At 34.7% G+C, this 13,721-nt stretch overlaps 3 protein-coding genes across 3 annotated transcripts; all 3 read right to left on the reverse strand.

Annotated features, from left to right (window-relative positions):
- Nucleotides 1–205: 205 nt before the first annotated feature.
- LOC118437972 (zinc finger protein 888-like) lies at nucleotides 206–1,821 on the reverse strand. The gene is made up of 3 exons (XM_035857579.1): nucleotides 1,505–1,821; nucleotides 847–1,251; nucleotides 206–785 (listed from the first exon to the last, which is right to left on the reverse strand). Exons 1-3 carry the CDS (start codon nucleotides 1,613–1,615, stop codon nucleotides 402–404), a joined length of 900 nt encoding a protein of 299 aa, XP_035713472.1. The 5' UTR covers nucleotides 1,616–1,821; the 3' UTR covers nucleotides 206–401.
- A 6,021-nt stretch (nucleotides 1,822–7,842) lies between these two features.
- On the reverse strand, nucleotides 7,843–8,782 carry LOC118437975. Its single transcript, XM_035857586.1, has 4 exons — nucleotides 8,685–8,782; nucleotides 8,381–8,546; nucleotides 8,155–8,266; nucleotides 7,843–8,062 (listed from the first exon to the last, which is right to left on the reverse strand). Exons 1-4 carry the CDS (start codon nucleotides 8,732–8,734, stop codon nucleotides 7,983–7,985), a joined length of 408 nt encoding a protein of 135 aa, XP_035713479.1. The 5' UTR covers nucleotides 8,735–8,782; the 3' UTR covers nucleotides 7,843–7,982.
- A 2,467-nt stretch (nucleotides 8,783–11,249) lies between these two features.
- Nucleotides 11,250–13,113, reverse strand: LOC118437974 (zinc finger protein 888-like). The gene is made up of 4 exons (XM_035857582.1): nucleotides 12,994–13,113; nucleotides 12,655–12,809; nucleotides 12,184–12,588; nucleotides 11,250–12,115 (listed from the first exon to the last, which is right to left on the reverse strand). Exons 2-4 carry the CDS (start codon nucleotides 12,715–12,717, stop codon nucleotides 11,720–11,722), a joined length of 864 nt encoding a protein of 287 aa, XP_035713475.1. The 5' UTR covers nucleotides 12,718–12,809; nucleotides 12,994–13,113; the 3' UTR covers nucleotides 11,250–11,719.
- Between the last annotated feature and the right edge of the window lie 608 nt (nucleotides 13,114–13,721).

Consider the following 13,721-nt stretch of genomic DNA (forward strand, 5'->3'; position numbering starts at 1 on the left):
GGTCGGGTCGGGATGTCCATTTCTTTAAATTGGTCCTCTGGAATTAAGAAAGGGTCAAAAATAGGAAAGGGTTGAAGTCGACGAGAAAAATAAATCCCTGGAAATTTCTCTTGAATTTGCTGCCGAAGAAAAATAGGATAATCGAATATATGTAATGCCAATAATATCAAATTGGAAGTAAATATTTAATCTGTATTTAGGCCGGTTGCATAATACACATTTAGTTTTTATTCTCATACATAGTAAGCAGGTAACTTGAGAAGAATTGCGATTAATAGTGTAAAAGTAATAATCAAACCGAGTCTAAAAAACACACTTGTACTTTGTACATCACTCGAGCATGAAAATTACTACAATAAAATAAACCGAGAATAAAATAATACGGAAAACGAAACGCTCCTTTATATCTCAAGGCAATGAATTCGACTGTAATGTGTGACCAATCCTTGGAACCTGGCAAACTGTTTCTTGCAAAAGTAACACTCTCGCCAATTCGCAACATTGTGACGTCTCACGTGCAGAGTTAAATTAGCTTTCGTGTGAGTCTTGTACTCACATTTGTCGCAGGAATGAGTCTTCTCCTTTTTCGCAGGGTGTACCGCCTCCACGTAACCCTTTACTTGCGATGTTCTCGCGAAAATCTTGTCACAAAATAGGCACGGAAAATTCCTCTGATTTTCATGCACAACTCGAATGTGGCGTAGAAGATCAGCTCTACGTAAGAAGGTCTGAGGACAGACGTGACACTTTGACCTGGCTCGGGTAGATTTCTCCAAATGCGTCATCTGTAAAATGAATTTGTGTATTGATTATTTTTCAAAAATTTTTCGCACGTGTTTTTGTTACCTCGTGACTTTTCACGTGCGATCTCCGGGCGAAACTCCTCGCACAAGTGGCACAATTGTACGGCTTCTCCGTTGTGTGCGTGAGAATGTGTCTGCTAAGGTTACCTCTTGTTTTAAATTCATTTCCGCAAAGTGTGCAAGGAAATCGAACCGGATTCTCGGCGTGTTCAGTTTTCACGTGGTGCGAAATTTGTCTCTTGTTTTGGTAGGTTTTCTCACTGCCTAGGAACGTGCATGGGAAACGAGGTCGCTCACTCGTGCCGTGGATAACTGCAATGTGCCTTCGGAAGTTTCTGGGTTCGAAGAATACCCGATGGCAAATGTCACAGCTTGGGCTTTTCCGGTGAGTGTGAAGTCTCGACACGTGGGAAGATAATCCACGTGGATTTAAAATTTTCCCGCCAACCTGAATAATACGTTCATACGTAAATTAACGATACTCAAGGGTAAAGATTATGTGGGTAGAAATCGTTCACGATTATAAACTGGAACTCGGGTCAATTGGGGTAAGGTTTAATTGTACTCGGAAAGAAAATACGCACGTCCATTTTAAATTGATTCTTTTTAAAAATTTCTTGGAAACGACGAGAGTATTTTAATCGAATATAATCCGAATAATTGTATATGTGGAGTGGACAAGCAATTATCTATACACTCACCTGGCATTTCACTTTATCGTCTGGATCATGCGTGGCGTGATGATTGGCCTTTATTTCTAACATTTTGGAGCCCGTGGTACCTTCGGATTTTGTCACTGACTTATTATCCATCTATTTAGACTCAAATTTACGGAAGTTTTGGAACGTATAGATTTCCAATCGTTAATAATGCGTTAGATTTGTCGCAACCAATTTGTCTTTACTAAACTTTTAGCAATATTTTTTGTAGTTGGTACATATGTATATTTATTACAACTCTCTTAGAAATTATCCTCTTGTCTTGTTTGGGATCGTTCAACTACGAAATATTTCGGAGAATATCATGGTGTTTTCATAATATGTATGTAGTCAGAAAAAGGTTGAATTGTTCAACCACAATCATATCTTCAGAAATTAAATTTATTTCGAGTTGGACAAAAATAATCATAATTTACATATGTATTATTATCGATAAAGACGTATGCATATATAAAGCTGGGGTCGATTTTCTGGGAATTGCCAGTATCTACACAAAAATGACGCACCGGTTCATGCTAAAATTAGCATAGTAAGCACGCGATCCTTGAGAGGGATATTTCTTAATGCGAGCCTTCATGAGTCATTCTTCGTATCAACGCGAAGGGATGATTCATGAAGGCTCTTCGCCTTAAAGCAAAACTTTATTTACTTATTACAAATATGTAAATATACAACTGACTCTTTTCAGGGAAGGGTTTTGAACATAAGTAGATGACATATAAGTAGCCTAAATATGTACATATTTGTACACACGTAAGTATGTATGTACATACATATGTACAGGGATGAATATACATTTTGTTATCGTACAACAACATTTTTAAGTATTGATTGTTGAGCTAACGCATCTATCTACGTGAGGAAACGACAGTGGCTAAATAATGTAAAATGGCAATTGGTAGTAGAGTATAGTAATGTACGTAATAGCAATAAAATAGCAACATTTATACGGAAAGTACGTACATGTATATACGTGCATAGGTATTGTGTCACACAATACAGATGTACACACATATGTATGTATGTTAACAGACACAATTTGTGTCTGCATAAGCATAAATGAATTGTAAATACAAAATTTTACAAAATATTGCTTATCAAGATAATGCTGTTTGAAAGTGCCATCTGTAAATATGCTTGTACTGTACATGCGGTTGATTTCAGATAACGTCTGACATATCTCGACAGTTTATTTAATTGCTCGTTATTACGAGATCAGTAAGAGTGACACGGTCAAGCTCAAACAGTGGTCAAGGACCGTAAGTGAGGTCAAGTGATCGATGAAATTGCTGCCAAATCGTATCTTTAGAGGCTGAAATGACCTCGAAATCCTCTTCGCTTCCGACCTTCTTCCAAATCCTTCCATATTTTTCCACTTTTCTGTCAACTGTGACGATTTCAGGTTGACATTGCCCATCGAGGCGAGATCTAGTCCAACCGTCATGAGAAAGTCGATTAGGAGCATGACGAAAAAGGACAATCCGGCGATCGAGATTGTGCTGTGCATTCGGATGCAGACGTACAACGAGAAGACGATCCCGTTCGATGCGACGGCGTAAACTCCGGGGATAAAGAGATTCTTGAAGACAACGTCGATCTGCTTGACTAGAATTTGACATTGAGAATAAATCCGGAAGGATTTCTTGATGAAGTTTTCCTTAATCCGGGGCGTCACAAATGCTTTAATTCGAATCCGGGTAGTTTGGCTGTATTATTTCAAAAAAATTAAAGCATACATTAGGTTTAAATAGTGCATACAGACAAATATTTAAGGAACGCATTGATGTAAGCTTTACTGAATTAGTCCAGTCGAAATTAAAGAAAATTCCCTTAAGGTCCCTATCATGCTATCATGGCGTCATCAGGGTGCAAACAATCCTATTCTTTATTTAGTTGTCCTAGTGATATTTTTAATTACTCAAGAACAAATTTAGATTGGTTGCACGACCTCATGACGACATGAACTATAAGCAGAAGATCTTTAAATTAGATTAGGATATGAAATTACCTTCCAATCACTCCCAGATATTCCTGCAAGGAACACCCAAAGCCGAGCAGATAGTTACCAATCATAAGGGCGGCCGGTTGGGCGACATGAAAGTACATGAACGCATCAAATAAAATCCCAATCAGTGCGATAACATCTAATCCAGCGTGTGGAGACGTTGGAAGTAGACAGACGCTTCTCATGGATCCGATATACGGCGGTGTGCATGGATTACGGAATAATTGGAGGGGTACGACTATTCCAAACGATGCACAGGAAACGGTACCCATTACGAAAACCATTTTTGCGAAGGTCGCCCCTTTACGAATTTTTGTATCGAGGATAGGAAATTCTGAAAATTTTAAAAACTTACCAATTAAAATCGTACTACTTTAGACAATAAGTTTCATCAGGTCAACATTTTTGAGACAAATTCACTCATTCCTTTGCAAAATAATGTGCAAAATCAATGCAATTGGTAACTAAATATGTAAATAAATGCAAATGGATTTATGTTGCATATTTTGCAATATGCTGAATGTCCTGTAGAAAATCTCAACATTTGCATCTGTCTACATTTTCAATAGACTTTTAACCTGATTTCCTATTTTTGCAAAAATTTGCATAATATTTGTAGCATTATAGTCTGCCCTATGTCCAATTAAGCACTGTGAATGTTCACATTACAATAAGTTTTCGAAATTTCTCACCATTTAAAAATTTTCTTTCGAAATGTAGAAATCCATTGAGCAAGAGCAATCCTTCCTTTTCCCAAACATAATAAGTAATCCGACACACGATACAAATACTGTACGTAATAATCACCACAACTGCTTTCAAGATATCCGGAAGCGGTATTTTGTCACGATTAAGCCCCAGGTGTGCACACATGGCGAAAAGATAAACCACGTGAAGGAACAGGGTCACCTTGTAGATCCGCTTCGATTTGGGGTCGATAATTTGCATAGTATCTGACACGTCGTCGTATTTGTAGGGAATCGCGTAACACAAATTGTTCAACTTCATGCCGATTATGTTATATGTAAAGTAAGACTGACCCTTGGAAAACATGCTTTTTCTCAAATTGTTAAACAGAAGTAATCTAGAGTTAAATTAATTATCTCAACTTTAATTACTGCAAGTGTGGCTTCTCAATTCCTTGTTTTGTTTAAATGCCACTTTTTAAGCACTTATGTACACGTATGAAAATTATTGATAAAATGATTACGTCGAAATAAGCTGCAACTTTAGACCTTTAAGAACTGACAAGGAGAGGTATGGTTTGCTCGAATTTCTAATAATAAGGCCAATAATTTAAATCGTGTTGCATTTATATAAAGATATTTTCGATCAGGAAGTATACATTTGTCATGTAAAAAGTCGATACTGGACAAGCTGTAACAGGTAATTTTTGCATTTAGTGGCATTTAATGGAATTTTATGGCAATTTCAAGGTGCTGCAATTAATGAACGTATTACGCTGCCAAGGTTACTCAAAAATTGTAATTTTTAGCCTCCTGGGTATCTATTTGTACATACATATATAGCGACAAGATAGTTTTACATTTCTTGTCAATATTGCTGCTCTAGATTACAAACTTTATAATAAACGTTCAATTAACTAGAATATTCGAGCGCCGTTCAGTCAAATTAAATAATTACCTTGTTAATTTAACCGATATTTAGCAGCGTGTCCAATTAATTAAATACTATTTTTACTAATTACAATTTTTATCTTGAAAACAATTTCTAAATTTGCTCTAAATAAAACCAAATTAATTACAGGCTGGTCTACCATGAATTATGTACATACCGATGATTTTATCGTAAAAAATAACCATAATTTTAGCTAGGGTATAATGAAATTGCAAAAATTTTCTAGCAGAAGTAGATTAAATAATTAAATATATGAAAAATCCTACACCCCAAACATATACTTCCGGAAACTTAGCTCTCAAAGTAGCAATTGATCCCTAAATACTTCCAACACGGGTTTTATTCGAAATATACATTTCGCAACCAGCTAAATGAACGTACACAAATTTTATTGCCGGCCAAACGATTAGTTAAATTGTACCTTGTTAAGCTTAATGTCAATCGATTTCATTCGCAATTGTGTACGAGCATTTCAATGGCAACCTTCAACCTTAAAAGATGTGGGTGGTATTTGTCTTTCTTATGTAAACGGATAATTGTGGTAATTACAGTAGTTTTATCCTCAATTTTGAGCTGATGCATTTAAATTGCAACACATTGGTTTCAATAAAAATATCCTTGACTCCAATTTTTTTTACGGATTTCGGGATCTTGGATTTTTCGCAGCTGGCGAAGAATTACAGATTCGCAATAAACTAATTTTTTTTGCAAACTATTGGTAACTTTGCAAGACTAGATATACACAATTTGCACCGTGGTTGCACATATTTTCATATACTTACGTTAAGTAAGTATATATGTAAATTTTTACAAAAACTTTATTTAATATACTCAATGTAAACGATTAAATGCTAAATTTTACCTGCAAATTTGCCTTGTTTGTTTTTGCATATGGTTTCAGGCTTCGCCTATTTATAAATATCTTCCAGATTAAACAACCCGTTGCGTAAGATTAACATTATTCGCCCACTACTACGTACACTCTAAAGAAAGTTGTAGAAATTTTCTACAAGGTTGTGTAAAATTTTGTCCAAGGTTGAGTAAAAAAGAGGATGACACAACCGTTGGACAAATTTTACTCAACTATGCTGAGTAATCCTTTTACACAACTACTGGGCGAAATTTGCTCAGCACGTTGTGGAATTTTTACTCAACTGAATGATTAAAATTTACTCTTTTGGTTGATCAAATTTTATTTGTTATGCTGATTAAAGTACAATCTTTAGCTTATTGAAATGTACTCTTTATTTCTTAGAATTTATATTCCTTATACATTTTACAAATTGTGCATTAGTAAAACAATTAATTTTAAAGATACTTGGATATATTACTTACGCAAATACTAATACATAAAACTAAAATTTTGAGACATAATCTGAAAAAAACTCTGGCTACTAATCTACTAACCTCTCTGGCTGCGGTCCTAAATTTAAATATGTGACCAATTGATGGAAATATTTCAGCAAACGTTGATCCAGCGGACTTCCCAGCAACTTTAAAAATCCTATTTTTAACATCATTTCCTGTAAAAAATAAGCACAAATAAATATTTTAATTTAACTATTAGCATGTTATTAAATGTCCAAAAAAACTAAATAAAAATACCTTACCTTTGCACTTACACAGCTGTATATTGAACTTAGTTGGCAATTTAAAGAATTCCAATCGTTGGGTAATTTTTGGTAAATTTCAAAAAAGAGAATACATTTACTGATGTTTCGTCTGTGACTCGAGTTCCCAACTGGTGGCATGACGTGGCTGATAGCGCCACCAAGTGGGCAGACTAGGTTTACTCAAATGTTGAGTAAAAATTGATCAACTCTTTGGCATTTTTCACCCAACATTGATTAGTTTTATATTTAATCAACAAAAAAGTCAAATTTTGCTCAAGGTTGGCTAAAACCTGCTTTACTCAACTTTGTTGTGTAAATTTTACACTTATAAAGTTTAAACTTTGTCCAATGTTGTGAAAAATTTGACCAACCTCATTTTACTCAACTAGTTTTACTCAACTTTATTTAGAGTGTACTCCAGACAGAAGCGTAGGGATCACTTCGTAAATACAAAATATTTGCACAATGTGCAATTTGACATTGACCATTGACGTCGAACAGGTTTACATCATAACTGCAGTGCGTCACTAATAATGCATATTTACAGAGGGTTGATGTCAGAATTTTAATTGTTGAATAAAATCCACCATGGGTAACCAATTGAAAAGGAAAGGTTTATACTAAAAATCAAAGAATTTAGGAAACATATTCTCAAAAGTGGAATGCCACATATTTACATAGGTATATGTATAAATATGTAGTATACACAATAGTGTATACTATCGGCGATAAATACATACGCACTGTAATTATGGAGAAGTAAATATAAACAATCAAATAAAAACTATAAAATTAAAGTATTTAATTTTTTAAATAAGACGAAATGGAGCTATGCGTCTTATGCATAAAATTAAGGAGATGCGTTTACTCCGATATTTCCCTGGTAAATTAGTCCATTTCGCTGGAAATTTTGAGGTAAAACCATTTCCTTAATGTTGATGCATTGGTGGCATGGGAACTTTGTATATTAGCAAACATATTTATGATCATGTTTATGCATTTCGTTATTAAGTCATTCAAGTCATATGAATAATAAACACAAATATCGAAATACATGCATTTAAGCTTAAATATCACAATATTTAATATAATTACTAATTAGTGTCGTAAATAATATAAAGCATTATAAACACATCTGTGTAGATAAATAAATATTAAATACAAGTAGGTAATAAAATATGATTAGATTAAATAGTATACAAATCTAGAAAATGTTCATATTTTGCATGGACTCTTCCAGTTCTGAAGTACGGGAGGATTTTGGACACCTTCCATCGGATGTGGCTGTTTGGAAAAATATCACGTTATTAAAAATATGAAGTTAAAATTATGTCATTGAGTCTCAAGTTATCAATTTTTTATGGATTTCTTCTTACCAGAATCGTTCAGAAACAACAAGTCGTATGGATAGCTTGACCTGGAGTCTTGCGACGAGGTACGAGGACGGATCTCAAACATGCCACGTGGAAAGCAATATACGTTCCCAACCTAAAAAGCAACCCAGAAATGTTTTAAAGTTTTAATTTTTATACAAAATTTTTCTAAAATTCGCATCACAATCTGTCACTTCATTTGAACTCGATCAATTAAATAGATAAATACCTGATAAATACTTTTAGCCACGTGGTAAAAGTTCCCGGTCGCAATGGCCACCATAACTGTCTCCCCGTCGTCCTGCGTGAGCATGACGCGAAGATATGGCGTTGGTCGGGCAGATTGTTGGAAAACTCCCTCCTCCATCCAGCAAACTTCGGCGAGGAAAGTGCATCTGAAGTAATAATTTTAAAATGAATACTTATTTAGTATTTATGTAATGACGAATGTATTGAATTTGTCTAAAATTACAAGATAACGAACTTATACATATATATATTTTGAATGAAAATAATTAAAATAAATCACTTACTCTAAACGTCCAACATGGTTTGCTTGGTGAAAGGTGAAAATAGCGTCCATTTCGGAGTTAAATTATTCTCTAACTTTAATTTCACAAATTTATGTAGAATATTTATGTATGTAGGTGTTAAATATTTAAGTTTCGTTAAGTTTTTTAAAATGTTTTATGAGTTATGTAAATTTACTTATTAAGTTAAGTGACGTTAAAAAGGTTGAGATATTTAAAGTGCAGAACACAGAATAGTAATGAGAACTGAACTCGAGAAACATTCGCATTATGAAGGCTTGGCCAGTGGTAAAGGGTTTTCATTCAACCATTCAACCCTTCAACGCTGAAAATAAAATTCTTAGAAATATTTACCTCTCCCTTTTTGGTTTGGTGAAAAATTGTGGAATGCAACGTGCAACGAATGAGTAGCCTGGATTAAAAATAAATGTAGTATTTTTCCAGTATGATGTTAACAAAAATAGTTTAATGAGCATAAGAGGATTAACAGACAACAACGAGGTATGTATATTCGCATAAGAATCCAGTTTGGGAAATATTCAAACGATACTTATTTATGTATAAGCACATATCCAGTTACTTTTCAGATTTGTTACTAGAATTAAATAGTTATACAACAACAAATTTTGCCAAATGTCACAAATTTAGCTTAAATTCGTAAATTATTGATACATGTGCTCATACATATGTATGTAAATGTATGCATACATAGATACGTACCTACATTACTATCATAAATTTTCCAAAGTATGAGCTCGTCAAGGTTTGACCAAGATGTTAAAACGGAAGAATTAATTCTGACAGAAATAACACTCATATCGCGCTGCATTGTGGCGTCTTCCGTGAGCAGCCAAATTGGCTTCGGAGTGGCTTTTGTACTCGCATTTGTCGCAGGAATGGACAATCAACTCTTTACCCGTGGGGTGTCTCCGCTCCACGTGAACCTTCAAGTTATGCTGGAGAATCTCTTGTCGCAAAATGGGCACGAATAATTTCTCTGATTTTCATGAAAATGAGATCAGATCATAGGGGGCTAGTATTAAAATCTGCAGTAAATGTATATAATGAATAGGCTCTATCGGTGTCACACATACCTACCAAAGGGAGGGCAGCTCGCTGATAACGATTTTGACCTTTAATATCTTTGGCACTTTTAGTAATTTCAACTTGAAACTTCGCGACTTGATAGGCACTAGAGTTGGCATTATAGATGCAAAATTTCAATTCTCTAGTGTAAGAAGCAGACCTTCAACTAACCGCAAAGTAAAACACTGGTGATTTTTTTTGTTCCAGACACTAATTACCCTATGGAAGCACATTGAGCAGTTTTTGATAAGCTTCAAATGTCGAGAAATAGCAAATTATGTGACCCCATGTCTGTAGTACACAACGCAGTTTAAATTTTGATAAAAAAATAACTGGGTAGAGTTTCAGCGTAAAAGTTATAGCAGCCCCCAAACTCTCAAAATGTCGCTAATTTTTTCCAACTAACTGCATAACACGAAATTAAATATTTGTACTCCAAAATCTGGTTGTATTGCCATCAGTAATGTCTCCTCTAACTGCTAAATTAATAAACATGCAACAATTTCAACTATTGAGATTTATAAAATTCCATTTAACACACAAAAATACGTTACTCACGCTTTTTTTGTACAAATCCACCTGGTATGGAATAAGTTAACAAAGTTTTAAGAGATTTTGAGTTGCTTATGAAAGCCACATGGATGACAAAAATTTTGATACCACCCACATCAAATTCTATGAACAATTCACAATTCTAGAGTGTTTTAAAAATATTCTGAAATTTAAAAAAATGCAGTTTTGGAAACGCTTTGGAACAGAAACATTTTTTCGTATGCATATATCTCTGGTGCCATTTGCACTAGCGAATTGAAATTTTACACGCATAATGTTCACTATAAGGTCAGCAAATTGAAAAAATTTCAATTCAAAATTACTAATAGCGCCAAAGATATTAATGGTCAAAATCGTTATCAGGGAGACGCTCCCTTTGGTACATAGTATGTATATGTACCTGGTGAGAAGCTTGCATATTCTCGTAGAAAATTTATTATTTAAACTAAATATTCATTATTTTTAAATTTATGTCACCAGAAATATGTTAAGTCATAAGATTAATTTTGAATTTTTGAGAGGAGTTTCGCCCACAGGAAGATTTAGCCAAAGAATTCAGATTCTAGAAAATTTATCACTTTACTTCATGTCTCAAGCTTTATCTTTTTAACTATTTGATTTTGAGTTTGACAGCCAAATCTGAGCAAATTTTGAACCAATAAAGGGCTCCTTTAAAAAATTATCACTGAATATCTGTATATCCTGTGAATTCATGCTTTATCTCTTTAAAACTTAATGACTTATGACTTAATGACTTAATAAAACTTAAATCTTTAAAACTTAATGTATTTATGTAGATCGCTACATTTGATCAGACGAGTTATAAATCCTTCGATGCAATAGATGAGCATTTTCTAAGTTTGGAAATAAAATGTAATTTTATTTTATTATGTACTTTAACTCGTAACCTTTACATACATATATACACAATATTGTGCTTTATGATGTTATTAATTAATTATTAATTGTAAGTATTTATGCTTATTGAATTATTTACATACGTAATACAATATTTGTACTAATTAATGATACGACTTCATAATAAAATACATACATACATACGTAATGCTAGTAAACAAATTAGTATAAACCGATACACTCTGAATTTAAAAAGAACCAAAATTTGCCCAGTGGTTGAATAAATGAAATGACAACTGCGTAAAATTTATCTAATTGTGGTCACAACAAATTTGTACAAAATTTATCCCCATGGTGGGTCTATACCCACCACGTTTATCCAACCGTTGGAAAAGGAGTATTCGGAAATATAATATTTCTAATATTCTAGCGAATTAAGAACTTGTCCAGTAACTAAAATCCCATGGTTCTCAACGAAACGGCTTTTGCCAAATATCGACAATTTCGTAAAATTTATTAAATTACCATTCTTGATATGCCCATTAAATAGATAAGTATTTTGACTTTTCCAAAGTGTGAACTCGACAATGTCTGGCCAATGCTTGAAAAGCGACGAATTTTTTCACACAGAAGTAACATTTATGCCTCACGGCATTGTGTCGTCTTCGGTGAGCGGCCAAATAACCTTTCGAGTGGGTTCTGTACTTGCATTTGTCGCAGGAATAGATCTTCTCTTTATTCGTGGCATGTCGCGCCTCCACGTGACGCTTCAAGTTCCCTGAGTTTGAGCACCTCTTATCACACAATGTGCACGCGTAATTCCTCTCATTTTCATGCACAATTCGGATGTGGCGTTGTAAGGTAATCCTGCTTAAGAAGGTCTGAGGACAGATGTGGCAGTTTGACACGTCTCGGGCCGATTTGCTCAAATGTCTTATCTGTAAAATTAATATGCAATTTTTGATCTCGCTTTTCCCACAATAAATACACATGGTTATTTATATACCTCGTGACGCGTCTTCCCACATTTCTCGGAAAAGCTCTTCTCACACGTGGCACAATTGAAGGTCTTCTCCGTCGTCTGGGTGGATATGTGACGCCCAAGGTGAGAACTCGATTTAAATTCTTGTCTGCAAAGCGTGCAGGGAAATCTGGGATTCTGGGCATGCTCAGTCTTCATGTGTCTCGTAAAATCGCTCTTGCGTAGGTAGGTTTTGTCACAGTTGGGAAATCTACATGGGAAACGGGGTCGTTCCTTCGTGCTGTGGACGGCTTTAATATGGTTCCGTAAGTTGGTCGCGTTTGAAAACACCTGATGACACGTGTCACAGGTTGGTCGCTTCCGGTTAGTGTGAAGCCTCCACTTGTGGGAAGATAAGGCGTGTCTGTTTTTGCAAGTAATGCCGCAAATCTAAGACGAAAAGGGGAAAATGTGGATGTTAAAATTGGCATCACTTTTGCAAATTTGCTCCCTCACCTCGCATTTGACCTTGGCGTCGGGATCGGTGTGTTTCGTCAATTCGGTATCCGTTGTTAACATTTTTGAGCGATCCCACTTTTTTCAGATCCACTTTGAATTAGTCGTTTGTTAAGTTTGGAGCACCAAGTGCTTAACCAAATTCAATTTAGTATCTGTAAGGAAATAGCTTTCAACAATTCACGCATTTTAATGCAAAGCATTAACGAGCATAAGCACATTCCTAGAAATTTTTATGTAGCTATAATAATATTTATTATAACAACAAAAAATCGATTTTGCATTTCTTAGGTATTCATGTTAGGTACATTGTTAAATGTCTTAAACATAGTGTCTTACCGTGCGTGATGTAAACTTATGCTTGAGGGAAGTATCTAAGTGAACTAAAGTAAATAGTATATAAATGGCTAATGCTAAATTAAATGTTCGTTCGTGTCACGTGAAAAAGGTTGCATTTTTAACATAGCAAGGAGTAAAACTTGACAAATTCCTGCATAAAAATAACCAGACATTTGCCCCTATGGAACATACAGACATAACTTGGAGGACAACCCTTCACCGACAGAATCATCGATCCTGATGCCCTTTGGATATGTTGTGGTACTAGGTGAGTCCAGCAAAAGTGAAGAAGGATTTCATTCCATGGCCCCATTTGCGCCCGCCACACCCACTCAAAGGTGCGAAAAACACGAAAAATACCCTGTTTTCATTCATTCAAAAAATCATCAAAAATCCAATTTTGATCGGATTTTCATAATTTAAGCGTTTTTGTGATCTTAGTAGATAGTTGCTTTATCATATCCAATAGCAAACTCAATTTTTTTAATTTTTCGAGTATTTTCGAAAATTTCCTGACCATGCCTTCGAAAAAATCAAAATTTAAGAGAAATTGAGTTTGCTGTTGGATATGATAAAGCAACTATCTAAGATCACAAAAACGCTTAAATTATGAAAATCCGATCAAAATTGGATTTTTGGTGATTTTTTGAATGAATGAAAACAGCGTATTTTTCGTGTTTTTCGCACCTTTGAGTGGGTGTGGCGGGCGCAAATGGGGCCATGGAATG

This window comes from Folsomia candida, unplaced genomic scaffold, assembly GCF_002217175.1.
Source record: "Folsomia candida strain VU population unplaced genomic scaffold, ASM221717v1 Fcan01_Sc018, whole genome shotgun sequence".
Classification (NCBI taxonomy): Eukaryota; Metazoa; Arthropoda; class Collembola; order Entomobryomorpha; family Isotomidae; genus Folsomia; species Folsomia candida.

Coding starts and splice junctions, on each gene's coding strand:
- LOC118437972 (XM_035857579.1), bottom strand. CDS start 1,615: ATGGATAATAAGTCAGTGACAAAATCCGAAGGTACCACGGGCTCCAAA. Junction 1,252..1,504: donor ACGATAAAGTGAAATGCCAG/GTGAGTGTATAG, acceptor CGTATTATTCAG/GTTGGCGGGAAAATTTTAAA. Junction 786..846: donor CGCACGTGAAAAGTCACGAG/GTAACAAAAACA, acceptor TTCATTTTACAG/ATGACGCATTTGGAGAAATC.
- LOC118437975 (XM_035857586.1), bottom strand. CDS start 8,734: ATGGACGCTATTTTCACCTTTCACCAAGCAAACCATGTTGGACGTTTA. Junction 8,547..8,684: donor AACCATGTTGGACGTTTAGA/GTAAGTGATTTA, acceptor TTATTACTTCAG/ATGCACTTTCCTCGCCGAAG. Junction 8,063..8,154: donor GTTGTTTCTGAACGATTCTG/GTAAGAAGAAAT, acceptor TTTTCCAAACAG/CCACATCCGATGGAAGGTGT.
- LOC118437974 (XM_035857582.1), bottom strand. CDS start 12,717: ATGTTAACAACGGATACCGAATTGACGAAACACACCGATCCCGACGCC. Junction 12,589..12,654: donor ACGCCAAGGTCAAATGCGAG/GTGAGGGAGCAA, acceptor TTTTCGTCTTAG/ATTTGCGGCATTACTTGCAA. Junction 12,116..12,183: donor GTGGGAAGACGCGTCACGAG/GTATATAAATAA, acceptor TTAATTTTACAG/ATAAGACATTTGAGCAAATC.